Genomic DNA, 17,385 nt, shown 5'->3' with positions numbered 1-17,385 from the left:
GGACTAAAGTCCTATGCCAAAACTCTTAAATATTTGGAGTCACATGCTGTGTCTTTCCTCTAAACATTTTTTGTGCTGTGATTTTTACCCCCACCTGGGCCACTCAGCTCAGTTCCTTGATATGAGGATTAGACCTCTGCCCCAAGCTTTGTGGAGGGCTGGGCAGTCTGCCTTGAAGGGCTCACACACAGGCCTCTGTGTTGTGTCCCTGGGCCTGTCCCTGAATAGTTACTTTGCTTCCTCCCCCCCCCCCCCCACACCAATGAATGACTATTCCTTGTACTGTACAAACAGGAGGAATGGGGAGAGGCCAGGGGAAAGGAGGGAGAATTGTTGGATGAATGACATACACACAAAAAGGAAAAAAGCTTCCCCCCCAGCCCACCCCAGGATGCCTTTCTGTGAGCGACCTAGTACAGGAGGTGAGGTGAGGAGGTGAAAACCACAAAAATTCTAAACACCTGGAGATATTCATTGAGTGGGAAGGGAGAGGGCAGTAAGTGGACCCCAGGTGTGGTTTCCTCCCAGGCAGCAAGCACCCCTTTCCCATGGGATGAGACGAGACGCTCAGGCAAGGGAGGAGTAGTTATTACTTCTTCCTGTTGTGTGTCTCCACTCCTAGCAGCCGTTTCCTCTTGCTGTTTCTAACCTAGGGGCTGAAACTTGTTAGCACTGGTGGCTCAGGTCTGGGAAGCACAGTGCTGGACTTTGTTCCAGTTTTGATTTGGTCTCCTCTGGCTCTTGCTGGATAGCAAGATTCCATGGGCCAGGTGTGCTTAGCAAAGGAGAGTTTCTTTCCTAGGAGTCTCTTCCTGTGGGACATTTCCTCCCTGAAGTTTTGTTCCTCATGGTTTTCCTGTTTCTTAATGTGTTTGGACCTTGGCACTTACTGTCCCTCTGACAGTGGTCCATGAGGCTCGGGGAGGCTGGACAGGTGGTATGCCTTAGCCGTGGGAAGGAAGAGGCAATGAGGGAGATAGGTGACTGACTTTCCAGGTGAGAGCCCAGAGTCGGTGCCCAAGTGCCAGACAGAGTGGTCCATCTCGGGGAGGGCTGGTCAGGGCTGGGAGCATATCCCTGGCTGACTCATTCTTGTGCCCTCTGTGACTCAGTTTCCCCAGGTGTGACCAAGGCTGCCAGCTGAAAGGCAGAGCAGTCCTGAGAACCTCAGTGATTGTGGTTAAGAAATAAGGAGGCTTGTGGCTTCAGTCATCCTTTGTAGCTCCCTTCTAGGTCACTCTGTGTAAACACCTCTGGCCACTCCTCCTCCTGGTTCAGAGCACCCAAGGCAGGGCTGAAGTCGGGCCAGAACTGGCTGGCGGGCAGGTGGGCACATTGGTCAGAGCAGGCTACCAGCCTCCTCTTTCTTCTGTCTCCTTTGCAGCTGCCTTGGGGAGCAGTGTGGGGGGCCATAGAGCCATGTCGGACCTGCTACTCCTGGGCCTCATTGGGGGCCTGACTCTGCTGTTGCTGCTGACGCTACTGGCCTTTGCCAAATACTCAGGGCTGCTGGCTGAGGTGACAGTGAGTGCCGGCTCACCCCCCATCCGCAACGTCACTATGGCCTACAAGTTCTCCAGGGGGCCCTACAGCGAGACGGGGCGGCTTTTCACCGAGAGCTGCAGCGTCTGCCCCAGGCTCCGCTCTGTCGCCATCTACTATGACAACCCGCACATGGTAAGGAATGTTCTGTGCCATGGCTGTACTTCTGCCCCATGGACAGACACGGGGCAGGGCTTGTTGGGGGAGGGGCATTGCAGTTTCTAAGGAAGTGGTTGAACAATCTTTGAGCTGGCCCTGCAAACCCCCTCTTCTGGAGCTTAAAGGTCCCCCCAGTTTTATTTAGCCTGGACTTCTCTTCCTTCTAGGAGTGTGTGCTGGTTTTATTATTGCTCAGGTCTGCTTCCCCTGGCTCATGGCTACCCATGGACCTCTGAGTGCGGGGACCATATCAGTATGAGTCCCTAGCCTCTGCCCAGGCTCTGGTCCCCTACCTTCTCTTCTTGTCCTTCCCTTTTCCATCCCCATTTGAGTCCAGTGCTGTAGGACCAGGCCTTTTAGACCCTGCCCTCCGTTTGGGATTAGATCATGTTGTTTCTGTGCCTTCCCTCTTTCAGCTCTCCTGTGGCAGCAGGTTCTCAGGAGCTGAGAGGGTACGCCCTGCGCATGAGACTTGGAATCGCACCCTTCTAGCCATTCTGGTGACCCTTGGCTCAGTTATAAGGCATTGCTTTGGATGTCAAGCTGTTTGGTTTGGGAGGGTCTTGGGGGCAAGTAGAGCCAAGTGAGCTGCTTAGAATATCTAAGATGCTGGGGTCAGAGACTGACCCAGCATCATTGGCACCCTGTGGGCGGCTGGCTGTACTTAGAGCCTGCAGTGAGTCAGGGCTCACCAATGTGGCCTCTTGCCAAGCCCAGGGCGGTGCTGCCCACAGCTGCATGGGACAGCAACTCTGTGAAGGGTTCTGCAGCCTCCACCTCTGAGCCCAAGCAAATCAGCCACTTGGAATCCCCCAGCTCTGGTTTCCTTGCCTGAAGAGCTCACGTGGGCAAGGCCTACAGCCTACCCGTTTTCTTCTGATCTGGCCTCACTGGGGCACTCCATGGAAACAAGGGTATGCTGACTCCTCTCTGTGCCAGGTTCTGCTCGACACCTGCATCTGAGATGAACAGATGTGGCCCCGCCCTCAGGACCCCTCACGTGGTTGGCAGGTCAGCCTCACACAAATGAATCTCCAACAAGACACTGTGCTCGATGCCCACAGAACTTTGAGCTGTGGATTTGGAGGAGGGGACCTCACATCTGCTGGGGAGACTCAGCGAGAAGGTTGACTCCAGCTGGGCCTTCAGCCACGAGTAGAATTTTGCTCTGCCTAGAAGGGCCTCCTGGTTAAAGGAATTGCAGCAGCCAAGCCTGCAGACATAGGATGACAGGGGAGGTGTGGCCAAGGGGACGTTTTGTGGGTAGAGAAAGAGGTAGAAGGGTTCGCTGGGCCAGGCAGTGGGAGGTACAGTAGGTTGGGCAGAAAGGTGTGACACAATGTAGAGAGATACCTGGACGGCAGGTGGAGGAGGGAGGGAGATGAAGCAGAGAGGCCATTGAGGATGTCGGGCTGGGCCCTGGTGAGAAGTGACGTGACCTGATTGAAGGATGAGTAGACATTGAGGTTTTGAGGTCACATGGCTCAAGAAGGCAGTAAGTGGGAATCAAAAGCACTGGGACCCAGGTGAGATGGGGCAGGCCTGTGGGGAACTCTTGGACAGGACCCAACTCCCACCCATGTGGGGGTCTCTTATGTAAGTCCCTGCTCCTTCCACATCTGGCCCAGTTGAAGCCCTCTGTATGGCCTCAGTGTCAGGGAGGAGTGTCCTTGCAGCCTTGTTTTTCCTCATTGGCTTGTCTGCCTGTTCCTGAATCAGCACATTGCCTCTTGGGTCAGAGGTGCTAAGTCCAGGGTGGGAAATGGCCAAGGCAGCAGGATATCTTGGGGTCAGTGCTGGCGGGTGGTCTAGAGAAAAATGAGATAGAAGAACTCGAGGATGTGGTGCTCTCCACGTAGCCTCCTGGCCCAGCTACTGCCTCCAGGCAGCCCACCATACAGCTCTCCTAGAGGTGTGGTAGACACTGTTGGCCACCAGGGTTGACTGGGTGCAGCCTGACTTGGGTGCTAGTTTGGGAATGATGGCCTGGGAGTACAGCCTCGACGCCAGCATTTCAGGTTTTTGGTTCTGTCTCTTCACCGTCCTGCTGTGTGATCTTGGGAATGTTATACAACCTCTCTGAGCCTCCATTTCCACATCTGCAGAGTAGTCTTAAAATACCTGCTTTCTGTGTAGGCTGGCATAGGTAGGATTAAATTAAATGACATAGCTGAGGCATTCACCCCAGCACCTGGCCCTCAACAGATATTTAAAAAGGGTGGAAGAGGCACTCATGCTACTTAGGTGTGCTGAGGGGTTAGGCTGAGTACTCATGACCCAGGCCTGAACCCATGGTCTAACTGTGGATATTTGGCCAGCACAGAGGGTGAAAGTACAGGTCAGAGGGGCCCCTCTGATCCTGTCCCAGTCCTGGGTCACTTCAGAAGACACCTGTGTCCCCATTCCGAGTTGGGTCACATCCTGACACCTGGATGTATCAGGGATGCTTAAACCCCACCTACTTCTACTCTGGGAGCTGGCTAGTGTATTCTCTGCTTGGCAGAGATCCTATAAGTGTCAGGGAACCCCAGGCCTCCTGATGTTCGTGGCCATCTGTAAGGACCTGAGGCCTCTGGGTCCACGCTGCTGATATTATAGAGGAGGAGACTGCAGACCAGGTAGTATAACACATATTTGTGCCACTCTGTGCTGGCAAGGAGCAGTCCCCAAACCCCTCTCGGTGTGGGAGTGTCCGGGGAGCCTGGAGGAGAGGTCCTGAGGAAGCCTAACGACCCAGGCTTTCTGCTCCCTAGGTGCCTCTGCCGACACTGGCGGGCATGGGACCCTGCATACTGGGGTTCACTGCAGGAAGGGGTAGGCTGTCGGCTGAGCTGTTCGGGTGTCCCACCCTTCACTCTTTCTCCCTCAGCTCAGCACAGTGGAAGCCAGAACCTGCTTCTCTGTGAGTGTGGGGAGGAAGTGAGGCTGTTTCAGACTCTGCTAGTAGGGCAATGAGTGACCAACTAAGAGGGGGCCATTGTTGGACGCTGCCTACCCCATGAGGTGTGGACTGACAGCTCCCTAGCCACGCCCCTTCCAGGCCTCAGTCTCTTGCCTCAGCTGGCCAGGGGGAGGCTGGTTCCTGAGAAAGGCCTGATGAGACCTCACCTGGTCTGGCTGTGGGCCCAGGAAAGGGCACCGCCAAGGCAAGAGGATGACGATTGCTGTGGACGCAGGCATATCAGAGGCTGCTTGATCGTATGTGTTCTCGAGACAGGTATTAGGTAGATAGGTAGATAGAGTCATGTTTGTATGTCAGTCAGTCCTGTATCTTGAGATCTGGGTGGGAGGAGGCTGCAAGGTCTGAGTGAGTGGTTCTTATGGGGCAGGAGGAAGGATTCTATTCTCCACCTCTGAGGGCCTGGGTGGGGGTGGGTGCAGGACAGAGGGAGCACATGACAAGAAGTAGAAAGACCCTGGCAGTGTCTCATAGGTGCACCTCTCCTTCCCAGGGCCCAGCCTTCACGGAGGGAGGCCATTTCCTCTTCTAAGTACGGAAGGAGGGGGTTGAGTTCCAGAGTCAGTCCCTGCCTGCTCTGTCATCCCTCTCCTACCAGAATGCACGCATACACACGCATGCACACGCGTACACACATTGATGTAGTTCTGCCCTGTCCTTGTATAGTTAGAAAAGTGTCACAAGTGCTGTGTCCTCAGCCCTGCTGGGAACCTCGGGTGTAAGGGAAGAGGAAAGAGCACCTCACTTGATCCTGCCCAGCTCTGGCTTGTGGACTCTCCCCTAGTGGCTGGGCTGCTGTCACCGTGTCCGTAGGTCTGTTTTGTCTGCCAGCCTGACCCTCCACTTTCTGCCCCACCTTCGGCTTCCACCTCCACTGTTGTGTCTGGGGCTTAAGCAGCCTGTCTGCGTGCTCTTGTGGGGAGCCTGGCTGAGGCCAGCTGGGCAGGACAGCCAGTTCAGTGTCTGGCTAAGGCCTAGGAGGGGATGCTTACTCCAGGCAGGGACTGGGTGGGGAAACTGGGGGTGCTTGAGTTCTTCCTTTAGTAGCTAGATTGCCAGGAAGCTTCTTTTTTCTCTAGTCCACTGAGAGCTTGGGTTCACTAAGTCTGTTGGGATCAGGCTGAGAAGAGTTGTGATTTAGGCCTGTCAGAACTACTACTTATTATTTATATGTTTAGTCTGTCAGTTAGTTAGTTATTTTAGCGAGGAAGAGAAAGACAGGCAGGAAGGGAGAAAGGTGAGAAGCATCAACTCATAGTTGTGGCACCTTAGTTATTCATTGATTGCTTTCTCATATGTGCCTTGACCAGGGGGCTCCAGATGAGCCAGTGACCCCTTGCTCAAGCCAGTGACCTCGGGCTTCAAGCCAGTGATCATGGAGTCATGTCTGATCCCATGCTCAAGCCAGCGACCTTGGGGTTTCAAACCTGGGTCCTCAGCATCCCGTGTCAATTCTCTGTCCACTGCACCAGCACCTCGTCAGGCTGTCGGAACTTCTGTGTTGGGGGATTGGGGTCCCCACTCCCCTCAAAGCTACTGAGGTCACATGGAGCCTGGGAAGGGTGAGAGAGTAGGACTTTCCAGGTTCGATCACTCAAGAACGGTAATGGGAATGTGGGCTAGGCTGGTGCCATTCCCCACCTTGCTGTGTGGTGTTTCCTGAGGGCCCAGGCCCCCCTTGCCCGTCACCCTGTGATGATTTTCTGCAGATGGGGTCCAGGCCTTTGCCTCACAGCTGGTTGACTGTGTGGGGCCGCCCTGGAAAGGCGAGCCCCTCTGTGCCCAGAAGAGCTGCCTTTGGAAAGGCGGAGAGGAAAGGTCTGGGAAGAGAGAACTTTGGACTTTTCCTTTTGGGTTTGTATCCAGGTTTCACTGCTTACCAACTGTGACTCTGAGCAAGTCGCTTAGCCTCTCTGAGAATCTCTACCTCAGGGTTTTTGTTCCTTAGAGGGACTGAAGGATAAGGATAAGGCCTAGCGCCCAGCCCTAATGGGTGCTTAGCACTCCAGGAGCCACCTCTGCTCCTGAGGGCCTTGAGCCACTAGGACTTGGTACTTTGGGGAACCCTGCCTCTGGCCTAGCCCCCTGCAGGTTGCCTGGACCATGTTAGGGGGAAGCCAGTGTGCAGCCAGTCATAGCCTGGGCCTATTTCTCAGGCTCCCAAGTGACAGTGGGTTGTTTGGCACAGGTCTGGAGCTGGTCTGCCTGGTTCGAATCCTGACTCCTTCACTGCCTTGCTGTGTGACCTTTGCTGAGTAGCTTTGCTCTCTGGGTCTCAGAAACAGAGTTGATAACAGAATCTACTGCACAGTGCTGTTTGGATAATGAGCCGATGCATGAAAAACAGCAACAGGGGCAGATGGTAAGCACCTTGTCAGGTACCAGCTGGTATGAGCATTGTGCTTGGGGGTGAGAAGAGGAAGGCCCCGACAGACTTCCAGGTGGGAGCTCACAGAAAGCCCTGAGCTCCCACTCCCCCACTTTGGAGGTGGGCATCCTGCTGACTTCCCACCCCAGCCTGCAGGACAGGTCCTCCCCTCTGGCTTGTGTCTGTGTTGCCCACGTCCTAAGTAGTGCTCACCCCACTGCGCCTTTGGAAACCAGCTGCTCTGGGAGATGGGACCTGTGGGGCTTGGTGTGTTGGCCTGCAGGATCCAGGGGGGCAAGTGGGCCCACTGTTCACCCTCCAGCCATGGGCATGTGCAGCTGCTCTGTTCCCTTGGAGCACCCGTGCAAGTGAAGTGCCCTGTCCCTGCTTTCTTCAGCAGCTCTGGGCCTGGGAGTGGCGGGCAGTGCAGCTATCCGTCAGGTTATGTAGGCTGTGGGCCTGGGGTGGGCCGTTTCTTCTGATCCAAGAGCCTGGGTTTTGTCTGAGCCAGTGGACACTTTTTCCTTTCTGGTCCCTGCAAGGTAATCAGCCTTGTCCAGTTTCCAGATGCAGTGAGATCTTGGCCAGGCAGGGACCCTATCTTCACTCTGGCCTTTTACCAGGGAGAGCGGGGTACTGCGAGGCCTCTCCAGAAGGGGCAGTGGGGCCAGCTAGTACCTGGAAGCTTTAGATCCTAAGCTAGACTCCGCACCTACCCCCAGTCTCCCATATTAGGACTCAGGAGACACTCTTCTAGTATTCTTGCTTTGAAGGCAGATTCTCAATGGGCCTACCTTCACCCTAAGTGGTAGTAGGTTGTCCCTGTCTGTCTCCCTGGTGTGGTTCCTTGCTGGTGCTAGTTCTGGCCCAGCTCTTCTGGGAAGGTACCCAGAGGAATGACTGATGGGGAAGAAAGGGAGCAGGAACATGGAATTGGGAGGTCCTAAGTTCAGGCCCAAATAAAGACATTGCATTAAACTAACATGGTGAGGTTTCTGGCTATCAGGACATTCCCACCTTCTGGGCCCTTTATAACCTCAGTGGGCCATTCCCCTGGAGCTGGGCTGGGGCTTTCCTGGGAGCCTGGAGAGGCCTTCCCCGGCTCCTAGACCAGCCTTGCCACTTCCCAGCTTGTCTTAGGGCCTGTCTTACCTCCTTGCTGGTGCTAGTTCATCTTCCTCCCAGATCCAGCTCTGTATGGGGCTGCTTAGCAGGAGGTGAGTTTGGGGAGTAACCTCAGTGGCCCCTTAGTCGCTGGCCAGGGCAGGAGAGGAGGCAGGAAGTGTCCTCGCCTGTGGAATGGAGAAGCTCTTTAGGCAGGAAGGGAGCACTTGTGCCCCAGACATCTCTAGGAAGTAGGAGCCCCTTCTTAGTAGCTGCTCTCCTGCTCTGTGACAGGAGTTCCTTCTTTTCCAAGGTGGAGGCAGAGAGGTTTGCTTGTGGTGCAGGATTGTGCGCGCACGTGCACGCATGCATTTTTCTGTTGCTGAGCACACACCAAAAACTTCCTGTGTGTGTAGGACCCTGGGCCTTTCTGCCTGGAGGCCTGGACTGGTGGGGAGAGATGGGGAGGCTGTCAGTTACCCTGTAGCACAAGACCCGCTCCTTCACAGGTGTTTGGGGTCAGAGAGGAGGGGCTGCTGAGTGGGGAGCAGTTGAACGCTTTTTAATATATAAATTCAGGGAGGCAGAGAGACAAACTCCCACATGCGTCCCAGCCAGGGTCCACCCAGCAAGCCCACTAGGGGGTGATGCTCTGCCCATCTGGGGAGTTGCTCCGTTTCTCAACATCTGAGCTCTTCTTAGTGCCTGAGGCCATAAAGCCATTTTCAGTGCCCTGGGGCTAACTTGCTTCAATCGAGCCACAACTCACTCCAATCTAGCTATGGTCATGGCTGCAGGAGGGGAAGAGAGAGAGAGAAGTGAGGGGGGAGGGGTAGAGAAGCAGATGGACACTTCTCTTGTGTGCCCTGACCAGGGATCAAACCTGGGACAACCACTCTACCACTGAGCCAACCAGCCAGGGAATTTACAAAAAAGAACTTTTTTTTTTTTTTTTTGAGAGAGAGAAGCATCAATTTGTTTTTTCCACTTAGTTGTACCTTTGATTGCTTCTCGACAATTAGAAGGCTTTGAGGAGGAGAGCTGAGCTAGTCTTAAAGGGTGGGCAGGGGTTTCCCAGGCAGAAGGGACTCTGGAGTAGGGTGAAGAAGAATATTCTAGGCAGAGGAAGTAGCGTATTCCAAAGGCAAGAAGCACAGGAGGGCATGGCATGTTTGGAGAGCTTCAAATAGTGCCGTGTGGGCCTGTGTGGGTGCAGTGGGAGAGGAGTTTGGCAAGGTGGGCTGGACCAGAGGCTGGATTTGTCCCTCTTTCTGCCACTCAGACCCTCAGTGTGCACCTGCCCACCTGGGTTCTGGCCCCTTCTGGGGCCTGGAGATCAGAAAAAGAGTGCCAAGTGAGTGTGGACAATTCTGGGCAATGCTGTGTGGGCCGCTCAAGATGGCCTTGAATGCTGGGCTCAGGAGTTTTATCCTAGAGGAGAATTGGGGGCCATGAGAGGTTCGAAGCAGGGTTATCACAGCTATTCTGGTGCCTTGGGGACTGATAAGGATGTCTAGCTGATGAAGTGATCCTAAGAAAGACCTTAGGATTCATACCCAGGCAGGCCAGGGGTTGAGAGGAGAGGAAGTGACCTTTCCTCCATTTCTCCCAAGTAATCTGTGCTGTTCCTTTGTGCAGCATAGGTTGCTGGGGTCAGTGAGGAACGTGAAGATGAGCTTTGCCCCAGACACTGGCGGTCCTAGAACTCCTGAGCCTTTCTGGGTTTCCTCCAGTCTTTAGGTGTGAGTGGGGCAGTGGCGCCATCTAGGGACAAGAGGTGGAACTGCGGGATCTCCAGCGCCTCTGCCTGGGTGGGTGGGAGGAGCCCCAGGCCTAGAGAAGTGGCTGCTACAGAGGGGACTTGATGTGTGAAAGAATTTACAGCAAAATGTTGGTGTGGGAGGTGGGGTGCCACTGAGCCACCCAAAGCGGCTCCCCAAGAGGGTGTTTGAACCTGAAGGATGGGTAGGGAGAAGCTCCTTGTTCCAGGATTTGGATGGATGGGCATTCTCAGCCAGTGGTCACTTATTTGGCCTGTGTCATAGCTACTAATAGCTTAGCTGACAACAGTTACGGAGTGTTTGCTGAGTGTTGACCAGGCTCAGGCCTCATTGAATATGACAGTTCTTTAAGTAGATATAAAAACACTGGGGCTCCAAGCAACAGAAGGGACTTGTTCAGAATCATGCAGCCCAGGGTTCACACAAAGGCCTGTCTCTCTTCAGAAGCTGTGGTCCTGACCACTACCATGTTGCCTGTCACTAAAACCCTGAGCTAGGCTTAATGACGTAGGATTCAAGGAGCAGCAGAGGTCCATAGCCACAGGGAGGTGGGGACCCCAGGGTCTGCATAGAGGTGAGAGCCTGGAGTTGGTGCCCAAGTGCCAGGTAAAGTGAGACACCAAGGACAGGGCTGGGCTGGGCCGGCCAGAGTAGGAGGCAGAGCGGGCGGGAAACCCCCCGGGGGACTGTTGGTAGAGCTTGAAAAAGGCCAGAGGGAGGGCAGAGGTGAGGACAGGTGAAAATGACTTCACAGTGCTGGGGATGTGGCCTGGGAAGAGGAGCCAGTGGAGGCAGAGGGAGTTTACATTCAGGGCTAAGGGGGCCCTGCGTGCAGGGGTCAAAGAAAACCTGGAATTGAGGGCATGAGGTCTGTGGTGAGTCTCTTTGATTCAGGAACTATAGCTCTGGGGGCTCAGCCAAGGGCTGTACACACTGGTGGCAGGAGGTGCAACACACTGGGACCCCTTGATACCAAGTGCTTGGCCTTTCCCACCTGGCTGGAGTCTGTGGGAGCCAGGGACGGGAGGGCAGCCAAGTGCCGTGCAGATCCTAGAGCCCAGAGAGACCTGAGGGACTTGGGGGGGACCGGCAGTCTCCGGCTCATCCAAGCAGGGGCAGGACCTGGGGGGGGCGTGGCCCGGGGAGGAGGCCTGGGGGGGGGAGCTGCCTGAGGGAATGGGGACGAGGAGCTCAGCACAGTCTTGCTTCCTGCAGCCCGTGTGCAGCGGCATGATGGTTGGGGGGAACGAGGGAAGGGGTGGATGAGTCCTCCAGCAGGATACCGCAGGCCTGGGCCACGGATAGGTCCCAGCAGGGAAGGAGTTCTCTGTCCTGGTGTCTGACTGTGTGGCCTGTCCGACCTGGTGGTTCTGCCAGGCCTGAGCTGACACAGAACCCAGGAGGCAAGAGGCCTGAGGGCTTTCTTTCTTTGCCCAACACGGACACCCCTGCTGTCCCTCCCCAGGAGCCCCCCGAGAAGTGCCGCTGTGCAGTGGGCAGCATTCTGAGTGAAGGAGAAGAATCACCCTCCCCTGAACTCATCAAGCTCTACCAGAAATTTGGCTTCAAGGTGTTCTCCTTCCCGGCACCCAGCCATGTGGTGACTGCCACCTTCCCTTACACCACAGCCCTCTCCATCTGGCTGGCTGCCCGCCGCGTCCATCCTGCGCTGGATGCCTACATCAAGGTGAGACACAGGCTCGGTGGGTGTGTGTCGGGGGAGAGGGAAGGCAGCCAGTACTTTGAGTGGGAGCCAGGGAGGATTTGACAGGCTGGGAGGGAAAGGGGGTGTTGAGAAGGCAGCGCCCTGGGGCCCTCGTGAGATAGGTGCCTGCGAAGCTAGGAAGGTGGGCAGAGGCTGCTGCATCTCCTCCCCTCCAGGTGCCCGAGACCTGGGAGCCCTTCAGTGTGTGCTAGGAGCTTCATTCACAGGAGCTCATTCAGAAACCTAGACTTGCCCGTTCAGCTCTGGCTTGGACCAGAGACATCCTTAGTGCCCCAGCCCCTGCTCGAGACTCAGATGGATGCACGGTCCCACTATGACCCCATTGTGGTAGAGGCATGCAGGACAAAGGACCTGAGGCTCCTGGTGGCCAGCAAGCCCCAGGTGTCCATGTGTTCGCCCTGGCCCTGCCTCTGCGTGGGCTAATGTACCCATTTCCTGAGCCAGGACCAGGCTAGCAGCGGCAGGCCTCCTCTCCTCCAGTGCCCGATCTGGTTGTTGGCAACACTGGCAGACCCAGCTGTCTGGAGGAAGCCAGAGAGCTAGCCACCAGATCTGATGGGGCCTCTAGCCACAGAGGTTTTCTTTTCTTAACTTTCCCTGTCACTTCCTCTAAAACGTTTTGTGAACTTGAGTGCTAGGGCAGTTACCCAATTTGGGGTTGAAAACAATTGGCTAGTCACCTATTCAGCTTGTATTTATCGAACGTCTGTGAGTTGGGTGCTGTGCTGGACACGACGTGAGGTGTTAGTGGGTGAAATCAGCACTTACAGTGAGGTGTAGAGATGGGTTATGCATTTCAGACAAGGATGGGATATGTCTAGGAAAGAACAGGGTGAGGAAAGGCACGGGGCCAGCTTGGGCCGAGTGGTCAGGGACAGCCTCTCGGAGGAGTCACCTCTCAAGCAGAACCCTAGAAGAGCTGAGCCCTCGGAGAAGGGGGTCAGGAGGTTCTGAGCAGCGCAGAGGGAGAGGACAGGTTTGATCTAAAGGCGGTGGGAAGTCACTGCAGTTTCATCAGGAAACTATGGTGATCTGAGCCATGCCCCTACAGGATAGGCTGTACTGGCCCTGGGAGGGAGGGAGGGAGGGAGGGAGGGAGGGAGGGAGGAGGGAGGGAGGGAGGGAGGGAGGGAGGAGGGAGGGAGAAGGAAGGAGGGAGGGAGGGAGGAGGGAGGGAGGAGGAGGAGGAGAGGGAGGAGGGAGGGAGGGAGGGAGAAGGAGGGAGGGACTGGTCATGTATAATGGGGGCTGTCATGAATCTCAGTGTGGATGGGCTGGGGCTGGGACCATAGCCCTAGAGATGTGACAAGGATGGAGATTTGCTCTGTTTGGGGTCGGGGTAGGGTAAAACTGACGGACTTTGGGTGGATGGACGTTGGGGAGGAGAAGGAGGAGAGGAGTCAGCAGGCTTTGGTCCCTTGTGGCCTGGGCAGATGGGCAAGCCTGCAGGGCTGCTTTTCACTGAGGTGTGTGGGGCTGAGGGAGGACCTGGTTTGAGGGCAACCAGCATTGCTGGCTGTCAGGGAGTGTGGAGTCTGGAGTTCAGAGAGGGTGGGGCGTGTGGGTATGTTTGAGGATGTGAACCTGTTGACAGCATTTGCCCTAGGGGTGCCCTGTGGTAGCAAAGACTGCAGAGAGCATGGCCAGTGTGGCTGGGGTCAGGGAACAGAAGAAAGTCAGCAGGAATATGAGCTCGGTGGGGTTGTAGTAACCCAGTAGCTTTGTTCTCCAGAGCAGCTTAGACCAAGGGAGAAGGCCTCGGTGATGGAAGGGGAAACTCAGACAGCCCCTGGCTAAGGGGGTGCCAACATCTGGTGTCAGGGCTGGGGATGAATCGTGGGACCCCGGGTCACCACCCGTGGCCTTGGTGGTCAAGGATAGGAAGAGAAGAAAAGGAGGGCTGTTGTTTCAGTAGAGCAGGGGCACAAAGAAGACAGAGGTGGTTTTCTTTGTGAGCTGCAGGGTGGAACCAGAAGGGTGCTGGGGAGGATGTGCTTGCCTGGAGTGGGGGTGGGCTGGAGGCTGAGGGGGGGCAGGGTGAGGCAGGAGGCGGGGTGTGTGTGACGAGGGCAGAAAGGGAGACATCGTGCCTGAAGCCGCTCAGCATGCCTCCTGGGATGAGGGGGCTCACCCAGTTCACCCAGGGCAGGGCTGGTGTGTGGTATCTCCGTTCTGTCTGTGCCATCCTCCATCCACCTCAGGGCCAATCTGGAAGCACACCCCTGGGAAGAGGCTTTCTGTGTTCCACACCCAGAACAGGATGCGTGGCATGTGGTGTGGTGGCGAGCAACCCAGCCACCAAAGCCTTTTCTGGCTTTGGGGTTTTATTTTTAGACACCTTTGTCCAAATTTCTCGGCCCCTGACAGCTTCACAAGTTGCCTGGTTTTGACATCACGTCTTTGATGAAAGCCCTTCCTCCCCCTTCTCCCCACTAACTCCTCGCCTCCCCTTGTGGAAGCCTGTCAGATGTACTCTGCACTTGCTTCTCCTGGGGTGGGGCTGGAGCAGGCGGAGTTCCATCTTCTTTCCTGCCCCGGATGGGGAAGCCAGGGGTAGAGGGGAGAGCAGGGGCTTCTCCCAGGATGTCTGTGAGGCATGCTGGCCTGGTCACCAGCTGGGAGAGAGAGACAGATGCCAGTCCGTCCACCCTGGAGGTATGGCCCAAGGTGCTCTGCTGGGTTTTGGAGGTGGGGGTCTCCTCTGCTGCTGTGTTTAACCTGACATCTTGGGAAACAAAACCAGGAAGGGGCTGGCTCTGTTTTTGAGTCAGCCTGTAGTGGACAGGAGGTGACCTGTGCCTCTCTCAGAAAACAGACAGGAGAATGTAAGGCTACCTCCTACACCTGTGCTCATCCCTGCTGCCCTGGGGCCAGTGGCAGGAGGCTGCTACTGAGACCCTGGGCTCCTCTGACTCTCCCAGCCCTGAGAACTGGCTGCCTCTAACCACACGTGTGGTGTGTGTGTGTGTGTGTGTGTGTGTGTGTGTGTGTGTGTGAGCACACGCTTGTACATGTACACACACGTCCTTCTTTTTCTCCATCTCTCTTTCTCTCTGGGTCTGAGGTTGGTCTGCTGTGAAGTGGCCTCACATGGAATGACAGCAGCTGTTTTGCTTTCTGTCTCAGGAGGGAGTGGGGACCGGGAGGTGGTCTCAGAGAGCTGGTGGTTATAGATGGGCCGGAACCTGGGGTAGGATTGGGCTCATGGCCAGCAAGGGTCTTGGGGGGTCACTGTGAGGAACCCAGGGAGAATCATTTGTCAAGCCTCTGTGGGGATCCCAGGATGGCTGAGTCCCAGCGTTGTGGTCTGTGTGGCAGCCCTGGCTCTCTGGCTAGCCTTCCCCAGCCTGGCAGCCCGGCAGGCTGACCCCTAGGAGCTGGGACTCAGCCTTCGTGGAAACCACTGGGGGACCCTAGGTTGAGCACTGTGTGCACGTGTGTGAGGGTCCCTGGGTGCGGTGTGACTACCAGTCTGTGTGGAAGATGCCCTAGCTGGAGGTGGCCTCCAGGGCAGGAGAAGGGCACTGCCTGACCCTGGTGGCTGTAGGAGAGAACTGAGCCTCCTCGAAATGGTGAGGCCCAAATGTCAGCCCAGAGCAATAGAACAAGTCCCCAGCTTCCCCACGGGGCAGAACCAGTCTTACCGAGAAGGTCAGCACGTGGAGCAGACAGGCCTGAGTGGGAGTTCCGGGGACCCCAGTGTGGGCCGTGCCCGAGACGTGCCTGAGCTCTGCACCTGGTCATGGCTGTCTGCAGCAGTTGGTGGGGGAGGTTACTGAGTGTGAGGCTGGCAGCCAGGACCCCTGGGCCTGACTTTCTGTCAGCAGGTTTATCATCTTCATGCACCCCCTTCCCCAGGGAGTTTTTAGGTGGAGGGTCCTTGTGGTGTTTGGACATCTCCTGAGTTTGGGGAAGCACAGGGCATGGTTTGAGTGGAGGCTGGTTGTCTGGGAAGAGCTGGCAGGCCCTGGAGGTCAGACAGTGGCTCTTTCTCCATAGAATTGGAGAGGAACTGGGGCAGGGTGGGTGGGGGTGTAGTGAGTAGTAAGCCAGCAGACAGATCGCTTTTGCTCTGTCTTTGCATATTAGGTATTCAGTTGAGTAAAATGCTACTTACCCAACACCTCCAACATTCTAAAATCTTTGCTAAGCTCTTTACATGCCTCATCCTATTTTGTCATGGCACTCAACAAGATTTTCAAGAAATATTTGTTAAACGAATAACAAAAAAGGGTCAACTGGGAAGATGGGGGTTATACCACAGGTTGAAAGTGGGCAGGGGTCCCAGACCGCAGTTGTCAGACTGCTCTGAGCACAACTGCTCTGAGCAGGGGCCTGGGGGCTATGCTAAGGTTTCCCCTGGAAACCAGGGGTGAGGAGGGGTGAGGAGGCTGCACTCAGACCCTTGTCTGCTTCCACTGAAGAAGTTCAGCCTCTGTGGTTTACAGGCCAGATGACCTTGTGAGCTTTCGTTTGGAGGAGTAAATGATTGCATTGAGGTGTCAGGAGGCATCCCTTATTAGAAATAAACTTGGAATCCTCCTATATTAGCTCAGCAAAGATGACGAACATGAAGAGAGAGATGACCCCAAAATTTGCATTCAGTTGGTGCTTCCTCACCTGAGTTCCACTGAGGGCCGTGCCGCTGCCCACTGGGGCTCTGGCCCCGGGGTCTGGAAGGCTGCCGAGCCAGGAGCAAGGGCAGGGAGAGCTCGTCTGCCCTTTTGCTCAGCAAGCACTCGGTAAGGCTTGGCAGCTGTCACAGCTAAGGAAGCAGCTGCCGCAGGTGCCTTACTGGGCCTCGTGTCCTCACTCTGAGTCAGGTGAAGACAGCTCTGTACCCAGGTTTCCTTACTGGGGCTCTAGGGCCGGCTCACCTGCCAGTGCTGCCACGTGCTGATTGGCCTGCCCCGGCCTGGGGAGGAGGGCACTCAGCAGCACCAGGACCTGGTGCTGAGTGACAGCCCCAGAACTCTGTCGCCCCCCGAGTCCCCAGCCGTGGGCCCTAGCCATGTGTAGGAGGAATAGGGTAGGGAAGGGAGGGCTGGCTTCACTAGGAAAGCCTGGCGGGGGGTGGTAGCATTTGGGCTGAGCCTAGACAGGTAGGTAGTTGTCCTGGTGGGAGGGGAGGAGCAAGAATTGGGGCCCAAGAGATGAGGCTGAGTCCTGTAGGCTCTACACTGGTGGTGTCTGGCTGGATGAGTGACACGTCTGGGCTGGGCTTTGGAACAGGACTTGAGCGTGGGGAGGTAGGGAGGAAGAGCCAGAGGCCACAGCTGAACTCTGAATGTGGGTAACAGAAGTTAGCTGAGAGTAGCAGTTACTCTCCACCCCTAGGCTGAGAGGAGACCCCACCCCTGCCATGTACCTGGATGTAAAGATGTGAGGGTACCCAGAGGAGCCCAGGCCTCTCCCCTCTGCTGGCCAGGCTCTGGAACCTGGCCCTCAGCCTCTCTGACTTCACCCTTCCCCACTCCCTTACCCCAGGACCAGACACAATGCCAGCCTTTGCTGGGGCGGGCGTGGGAGCTACCACTCTCAAAATACCAGCTCAGATATGGTAGCTTGGCAGCCCTGCAGGACCCTGGCGGCTGCGGCTTGTCTGGGTGGTGCTGTGGGGTTGGGCCGTCACCAATCCAGAGGGAGCGCTCCTCCCCAGGCAGATGGGACTCGTCAGGGAAAAACTGTTGCTCTTCTCCAGACAGGTGGGGGCTTGCCCTCCAGAGCAGAACAGCTCTGCCCTTCA

The 17,385-nt window shown here is 56.0% G+C and overlaps 1 protein-coding gene across 3 annotated transcripts in view; it reads left to right on the top strand.

Moving 5' to 3' along the window:
- The window catches only part of TEX264 (testis expressed 264, ER-phagy receptor), a 32,153-nt gene that overhangs the window by 3,897 nt on the left and 10,871 nt on the right, over positions 1-17,385 (top strand). For all 3 annotated transcript variants that reach the window (XM_066352037.1, XM_066352036.1, XM_066352038.1), the window contains 2 exons: positions 1,385-1,677; positions 11,379-11,600. In XM_066352037.1, the coding sequence (XP_066208134.1) occupies positions 1,420-1,677; positions 11,379-11,600 (480 nt within the window). In that variant the 5' untranslated portion in view covers positions 1,385-1,419. The remainder of the gene's footprint in view (positions 1-1,384; positions 1,678-11,378; positions 11,601-17,385) is intronic.

The sequence above is a fragment of the Saccopteryx leptura genome, chromosome 10 (genome assembly GCF_036850995.1).
Source record: "Saccopteryx leptura isolate mSacLep1 chromosome 10, mSacLep1_pri_phased_curated, whole genome shotgun sequence".
Lineage (NCBI taxonomy): Eukaryota > Metazoa > Chordata > Mammalia > Chiroptera > Emballonuridae > Saccopteryx > Saccopteryx leptura.
Note: the sequence above shows the minus strand (reverse complement) of the source record. Positions and strands in the feature narration are given on the sequence as shown.